At 47.6% G+C, this 8,392-nt stretch overlaps 1 protein-coding gene across 1 annotated transcript in view; it reads right to left on the bottom strand.

Moving 5' to 3' along the window:
• The window catches only part of ASMT (acetylserotonin O-methyltransferase), a 13,818-nt gene extending 6,156 nt beyond the window's left edge, over window positions 1-7,662 (bottom strand). The window contains exons 1-3 of the mRNA XM_035029649.1: window positions 7,584-7,662; window positions 2,198-2,372; window positions 623-752 (exon numbers count right to left, since the gene is read on the bottom strand). Of these exons, the coding sequence (XP_034885540.1) occupies window positions 623-752; window positions 2,198-2,372; window positions 7,584-7,652 (374 nt within the window). The 5' untranslated portion in view covers window positions 7,653-7,662. The remainder of the gene's footprint in view (window positions 1-622; window positions 753-2,197; window positions 2,373-7,583) is intronic.
• Window positions 7,663-8,392: the final 730 nt, after the last annotated feature.

The following is an 8,392-nucleotide window of genomic DNA, read 5'->3' as shown; positions in this document are numbered from 1 at the left end:
CCAACCATCCATTCATCACCCATCCACCCATCTAGCCATCCCTATATGATCATCCATCCATCCCTATATGTATCTACCTGCCCATCTATGTATCCATACATCTATGTCACTGGTTTCCAATTGCAGGTGATTCTGCCTCCAAGAGGCACTTGTCAATGTCTAGGGACATCTTTTTATTATCACGACTGGGGAGATTGTACTGGCACCTGGTGGGAGGAACCAGAGGCGCTGCTCCACACCCTGCAGAGCCCAGGACGCCCCACCTCAGAGAGTCATCCAGCCCCAGACACTCACAGCGCAGAGTGCAAGAGCAGATGTGGAGCACACAACCATCATAATTCGGGCAGTATCTTGTATGCCATCTTCCCCGCTTTGCCTCCTCAGCCCAGGCCCTTTCCCTGGAAACCACTAAAGCACAAGGACTCTTAACTGAGCAGATTTGCACTTCGTGAATTCCTTCAGCCAGGACTAAGGGGGTTTCTCACATCTGCTCTGGATTTCCACACCTAGCGGGGTCGTGTTTGATTCTACAAGGAACCTGGCACTTCAGCTGCAGAGACCCCCTGAAACCAGCCCCCAGGGAGCCCTGGTGCACAGTCCATGCCGTCAAGGCCATGCCCACCTCACGGCCTGGGCCAGGTGGCCCCAGCACAGATATGTCGTCCTGGCCAGGTACCGCAGCATGTTGCCCTGGCACTTGGGACTGGCCCTGACCAGGTAGGTGCTGGAGAGCTCTGTGTTTTGATACAAAGCTGAAAACAAACAGAGAGAACAAAAAAGGCTAAGTGAGATTCCAAGTCCTTGCCATTGCTGGTGCGAGCATCGGCAATATCAGGGCTGAAAGCGGATTCTCGCCTAGGGGCATCAAAAGGCCTGCAGCCACAGCTGGGGGCCCATGCACCTGCTCGATTCTGTTTTGGCAAATCCCGTTGGAAAGTGTGGTGCAGCAGGTGGGAAGGGCAAGTGAGCCGATGGGGAACGCTATAATACAATCCCTGGGCTTTAAAATAACACCTGATTTGGATATACACTCTACTGGTGATACAATGATCTCCAAAACTGGAATCACATTGATGGAGCAGGGGCTGCCTTTCTGCCACGCTCAGCCAAGCAGTAGGCAGCCAACCCCGGGTAAATGTCATCATTTTAACAAAGCCCTGGGGAGGATGTGCAGACCCAGGCCCACAACAGCCCCGGTGCTCTCTGAGCAGATGCCCTGCTGTGAGCTACCCCATCCCGCAGCATCTGCAAATGGCCAGTCCCATGCCTGAGCCTACCTCCCTGTCTCCTCTCCTGGGGACGCTGCTTCCCACGGAGCGCCCGCTGTTTTGCATGGGGTGGTCCCCAGCTGGGTGTTGGCACCAACCAAATGCCCCAGGGTCAAATGACAACTGATAATTGTGCCAGAAGCCACCTCCAGTAGCATCCCCCTGCACCCAATGTCTCCTGACCGAGGTGTCCTCCCGGGGGTGCAAGCTCAGTGTCAGCCACCCCAGTACGTGTGATGTGCAAAGACTGTTCTCAGGGAGTGGCTGGTGGTGGTTGCAGATAGCTTGCACCCTCGTACCTGCTTGATCTCCACGCCCGGGTACCTGAGAGCTGTCAACCCCCACAGGATGCTCAAGTTAACCCATCACTGGTATTTGCACCCCAGAACCCCAACCGGTGCATGACTCGATACCACAAGCACAAAGGCCACTGACTACAGCTGCCACAGCCAGGCCAGCACTCCAGTTCTCATGTGCTCTGGCTCAAGCAATGCTCTCTACATTTGCAATTTCATGAATCTACAATTCTAAAAGTGGTCAGAATGAGTGACATAGAGTTGACACTTTGAATTTTGCAAAGTAAGGACATAAAAAAAAAACCAAAAAAACCTACCACCACCATATTCCATAAGAAAAAAGCCATTTCAACACCAAAACAAGAATGTAATATAAGGAATGGCAACCCTTTAGCTGGATAAATTTAGTTTGATTGAGAAGTACGCCCATGTGATGTTTTTCCCCATTTTTCCTTGCTCATTGGATACTTCATGAGGGTACCAACGTGCACACCAGCATGTGGAGACCTCTCTGGAATGAGGACAGCTAAGTACAGCCTGGGTGCTAAACCTGGCCCACCGCTTGTCTTTGTAAATAAAGTTTTATTGACACCCAGCCATGCCCATTCACTTACACAATGTCTACATGCTTACCTTTTCCCCTCCTTGTTTGCACCTGAAGCAGCTTCAGGGACACACAGGTGTCCAGCAGGAGCTCTGTCCCACAGGAGCTGGTGCCCAGCCGTGCAGCCACTGCTGCCGCGCCCAGGGGCTCTGGGGCCTCAGCCAGAAGGTCAAACACGCCCAGCTCACAGGCGGCAAACAGAACCTCGGAAACAAGGGGCCAGCTTTGAGTGTCCTAGGAACCGTACTCACCATGGGGAGCCGGGGTGCGTTTTCGGGGGACACTGCACTGCTATGGAAAACGCTATGGCAGTTCCTTAAAAAATCGAACATAGAATGGCCATAGAAACCAGAAATTCCACTTCCGCATATGGACCCAAAAGAACTGAAAGTGGAGACTGGAAGAGATACATGGGTGTACTACCCATGTTCACTGATGCATTATCTACAGTACCCAAAACATTTAAGAACCAAGCATGCACCAACGGACAAATGGATGAGCAAAGTATGGTCCATGCACACAGTGGAATATGACGCAGCCTTGAAAAGGAAGGATGTTCTGCACCTGCTATGACGTGGATGGACCTTGAGGACATGGTGCTGAGTGACATAAGCCAGACACAGAAGGACAAATCCTGTGTGATTCCACATATACGGGGTCTGTAGAGGAGTCCCATCCACAGGGACAGAGAGTAGATGGTAGGGCCAGTGATGGGGAATTAGTGTTTGATGGGGACAGAGCTTCAAGTTGGGAAGATGGAAAGTTCTGGAGACGGATGGAGGGGGGTGGTTGCTCAACAGTGAATGTGCTCAATGCCCCTGAGCCATGCACATAAAGATGGTGGAGATAGTAAAATTTATGTTATGTCTATTTAAAATAAAATTTTCAAAAAAATAATTTTTTAATTTTAAAAAAATTAAAGAAAAAAATAAAATTTTCAAATTAAATGAACTCATTAAAATTTTTAATTTAATTTTTAAAATGTAAAACAAAATGTTTAAATAAAATTTAAATGAATGTTCAAATATTTTGAACAGCATAGAATAAATAAAACAAATAACAAATAAAACAAAATAAAATAAAATGAAAAGAAACAAAACGGAACGAAATGAAATGACGTGAAATGAAATACGCTTCCCCCGTTCACTCAGGAAGCACCTGTTTCTACCACTCCAAGTGCTGTGGGGTTGACCAGCTGTCCAGGGTGATGCCATCTACTGGACAGGTTGGTCCCCAGGGATGGTGAGGGCCAGGGCTGGGGTCAGCTGCCGAGTACATGCAGGGTTCCACAGGGCCATTTACTGGCTTGCTGGCACACAAAGGGGGAGGCTGAGCAGATGTGGGTGTATGCAGCATGCCCCCCATCCCGTCTGTCTTTAGGAGCTCTTCACTGAACCCCCTCCCTCCCATCATGCCCAGAACAGCATCACTCTGAAAAAGAAACAGCCTGGGAACCATTCTAACAAAGAAACACCCTCTGAAGGAAACCTCTGGTCCTCAAAGAGAACACCAGCAAAGGGACAGGGACAAGCACAGGCACCTGCAAACCCACGTGAGTTTTCAAGACCCTGGTCTTTGCCTCTTCACTGTTAGCAACCATTACCTAGGGGCACAAAGCCAGGGACTGGGTTGTTTTAATTTTGCAAACAAGGAAATACATATACTGTGTTTTGTTGTTGCTGTTCAGAGGTCAGTGTTCCCTACACTGTCAGTGTCTTAAAATGTGTTACCTATTCTCTTCCATTTATCTGTTTAAAGAACTTGGCAGGTCGTGCCTGAAAATAATGCATAAAGTATAAAACATGGATAAGTCAATGCATTTTTTTCCCCTCCTGCACACAGTGTTTGGATGGGTGGTGCCAGGGCTGGGGCGACCTCAGTGATATTGGCCAGGACGGACGCACACACTCACATCCCATGTGCACAGATGGTCCTGGAGCCCAGGTGCATCCCACAGCACTCAGTCCACACGGTGATCAGCACTGGTCCCATACGTGCATGAACGTGAATAAAAGTAAGACCCGTCTCCATCCTACGTAAGGAAGTAAGTAGGCTGGTGTTTGCTTTTTCACTGAGCACACGGAAAGCCCTACACCACACACGCACGCAGCCATGGTGGGGGGTCGGGGGGTGGGGTGATACTGCATTTGCAGTTATTCTGTGATTAGGGTCCTCTTAACTCTTACTCCATGAAAGCAGGGTTTCTAGACCCCAGCACAGCTGACATCTGGGGCTGAATGGCTCTTTGGGGTGGGGCGTCCTGGGCACTGTAGGGTGTACAACTCTGTCCCTGGTCTGCACCCACCCCACGCCAGGAGCACCCCCATCCTGGCCATGACAACCAAAAATATCCCCAGACCTCGCCGAGTACCCCCTGGGGGCCAAAGTCCCCATTTGAGAACCCCTGGAGTAAAGTTCTATCAAGGTTAACTATACGCTCCATCTATAAAATTCTATTAAGCTCATATTAAGTCTTGTTAATGATTCCTTTTGCGTTCTGTGAGGGGAACACAAACTCTTATTCCATTAAGATTGTATCAACTCTTGTTAGGGTTCCATTCCTTGTTATTCTATGAAGGTTGTATTATCTCGTACTTCTAATGTTGTATGAACTTTTCTTCTATTAACGGTGCACAAACTGCTTAACTCGGGCTATTTCAAGCCTTATTCTATCAAGACGGTATGAACTCTTACTCGGTTAAAGGTGTATTATTTCTTACACTGCTAAGTTTGCATTAACTCCTGTTATGACTATATGACATCTTGTACTAAGGTTGTGTGAACTCCTACTGTATTTATATTTTATTAAGTCATTGTATCAAGGTCATATTAAGTTTTATTCTATCAAGGTCGTATTAAGCATTATTCTATCAAGATCCTATTAAGTTTTATTCTATCAAGGTCATATTAGGTTTTATTGTATCAAAGTCATATTGAGTATTATGCTATCAAGGTTGTATTAAGTATAATTCTATCAAGATTGTACTACGTTTTATTCTATCAAGATCCTATTAAGATTTTTTCTATCAAGGTCATAATAGGTTTTATTGTATCAAGGTCGTATTAAGTATTATTCTGTCAAGGTCATATTAAGTTTTATTCTGTGAAGGTTGTGTTCCATCTTCTTCTATTAAACTCGTGACAACTAGGTAACATATCATCACGTGTACTGAATGGGATTTTCCTCCCAAGAATTATAACCCGTCCAACACCAGTGTGAGCGAGGAGCAAACAGCCCCAGCTGGCCAGGAAACATCTTGCGAGCACAAGTCAGTCACATCTTCAAGCAACAGAAACACAGCAAATTATGATGATTATTTTGTAGAAGGATGCTCCTTTTCTGTATCTCAAAGGCTCTACAATAGGAATTCTTAACCCTTGGGGGTCTACAGACCGAATCTGGGTGGATCCGTGAGCTCGGTTGGGGAAGACATTCTGCTTCAGTATTCAGTGACCCCCACCCAAAGTCAGCACCCTCTTCAATTATGAATCAAGCGCAAAGCACCGTAGTATTACGATACCTGTGAGTCAGTGACTGAGGAAAGCCAAGACATCTTCGTGTCTCACGTTATCTGCCACAGGGCACTTGAAATACAACCAGGACGCACACGGCACCATGGTCCAGTGGGTCTGGACTCGACTGGCTGCACACATCACCCCAATCTTGCAGCCCCAGACCCTCCGCCCCAGCGACTGCCGTCCTTGGGTATCTCTGCCTCGCGGATGCTCAGCCACTACCTGGTGAAGCTGTGTGTTCTCAAAATTAGAGTTTCACTGCAAAAAGCCGGGGAGAACCCCACCATCCCATGAGAGAAGTCCACTGTCCCCCTGCACAGCAGCTGTGAATGCTTTCCTGCCCTCTGCATCCACACAACTGTCCACATGGACATGTTCAGCACCTGGACCCCAGAGATTTTCAGCACAGCATGTGTGTGTCCCACCAAAGACCACCCCCCACTGCTAATATCCTCATCCCACAGCCCTGACACCAATGGAGCTTTAAAATATAAAATCTAATGCAAACTGGTGCAGCCACTCTGGAAAACAGTATGGAGGTTCCTCAAGACGTTAAAAATAGAGCTACCCTACGACTCAGCAATTGCACTACTGGGCATTTACCCCAAAAATACAAATGTAGTGATCTGAGGGGACACCTGCGCCCCAATGTTCATAGCAGCAATGTCCACAATAGCCAAGCTACGGAAGGAGTGGAGATGCCCTTCAACAGACAAATGGATAAAGAAGATGTGGTCCACATACACAATGGAATACAACTCAGCCATCAGAAAGGATGAATACCCACCATTTGCAACGACGTGGATGGAACTAGAGGGTATTATGCTAAGTGAAGTAAGTCAGTCAGAAAAAGACAAATACTGTATGATTTCACTCCTGTGTGGAATTTAAGAAACAAAACAGATGAACATAAGGGAAGGGAAAGAAAAATAAAATAAGGTGAAGTCAGAGAGGGAGACAAACGATAAGCGACTGTTAACTCTAGGAAACAACTGAGGGTTGCTGGAGGGGAGGTGGGTGGGGAATGGGGTAACTGCATGATGGGCACAAAGGAGGTCACGTGATGTGATGAGCACTGAGTGTGAAATGCAACTGATGAATCATTAAATTCTACCCCTGAAACTAATAATACACTCTATGTTAACTAAGTTGAATTTAAATAAAAAATTTTGAAAAAAATTTAACAAAAGAAATAAATGAAGGAATATACTATATATATATATATATAATCTAATTATAACTTGCCTCTACTGTTTTATGGAAGTAAAATTCGCATAGCAGGAGATTCGGCATTAACCACTGTAAACGAAATAACTCAGGGGCGTTTGGCACATTCACTGCGTTGTGCAACCACCAGCTCTGTCTGATTCCAGAACATTCTCATCCCCCCAAAAGGAGAGCCCGTCCCCATTGGCAGTCCCTCTCCAGTGCCCGGCAACCACCACTCTGCTTTCTGTTTCTATGGATTTGCATATTCTGGATGTTTCATATAAATGGAATCACACACCACATGGCCCCTGTGTCTCCCATTTCCACCCAGGATAATATGTGCTCAGTCAGAAGAAGGGATGAGATACTGATGCGTGCTACGTTGTGGACGGACCCCCAGACTCACCTCTAGTATAAATGCATCACCTTGCTTTTTAGTGTGTTAATGGACGAGCTCCTATATTGCCCTATCACAAAATGTTTTCAGTATTTCGATCCCTGTCTTTTGATAAATGTTGCCCCACACCCCAGGGGCCAAGCCTCTGCCCGGACACCTGCCCATAGTTCCAGGACATCCCACCCCTAAAGGACACTCTGTACCCATTAAGCTGTCACTCCCCATTGCCCTCGCCCAGCTCCCACCAACGGCATCCAAGAGTGCCCGGTGGAATGTTCTCCCCACGCTCCTACCTGGGAGACCATGAACCCATTTGAGTATTCAGTCAGCAGACGGTATGCCTGTTCCTCGGGGCAAGTCATCTTTGTCCCACGCCAGGCTGGCCTTGAGAGCCCCTGGTTGTCCCAGCTGCAGGGTGTGTGTGTCGGTTAGCAAGTGGTGCGGCGGCCAGCCACTCGGCACTGCCAGAGCTCCTTGCTGGAGGCCCAGGGTGAGCCAAAGGCCGATCATTGTAGAAAATCCTATTAGCCCTATTAAGGGGATGACAAAGCTTAAAGGTACTCGCTGGCTTTCTGCTCGCTCCTTCTGTCCCTGCTGTGCGCACAGCCCTAAAATAGCCTCTGCATCTGTCACCTCCCTCCCTTACACCATCAGCTATGGAACGCATCCAAAACCAGTATGCTTGCTAATCACTAGCATCGATTACTCATGTCATGCATTGAAGAGTCTCTAGTCCCCTTTACATGGGGAGACAAAGGGGGCATAATTAATCTTTTAGGGCTGCGATAACAAAACCCATATGCCTGGGGCGCCTGGGTGGCTCAGTTGGTTAAGCGACTGCCTTCGGCTCAGGTCATGATCCCGGAGTCCTGGGATCGAGTCCCGCATCAGGCTCCCTGCTCAGTGAGGAGCCTGCTTCTCCCTCGGACCCTCGCCCCTCTCATGTACTCTCTCTCTCTCTCATTCTCGCTCTCTCAAATAAATAAATCTTTAAAAAAAAAAAAAAAAAACCCATATGCCTAAACCAAGGGAATTATCCTGTCCCAGCTCTGGAGACCTTTTAGAAGTCTGAGATCCAGGCAGGGCAGGGCTGCTGAGATCC

This window comes from Mirounga leonina, unplaced genomic scaffold (genome assembly GCF_011800145.1).
Source record: "Mirounga leonina isolate KUSES-001 unplaced genomic scaffold, KU_Mleo_1.0 Mir_268, whole genome shotgun sequence".
Taxonomy (NCBI): Eukaryota; Metazoa; Chordata; class Mammalia; order Carnivora; family Phocidae; genus Mirounga; species Mirounga leonina.
Note: the sequence above shows the minus strand (reverse complement) of the source record. Positions and strands in the feature narration are given on the sequence as shown.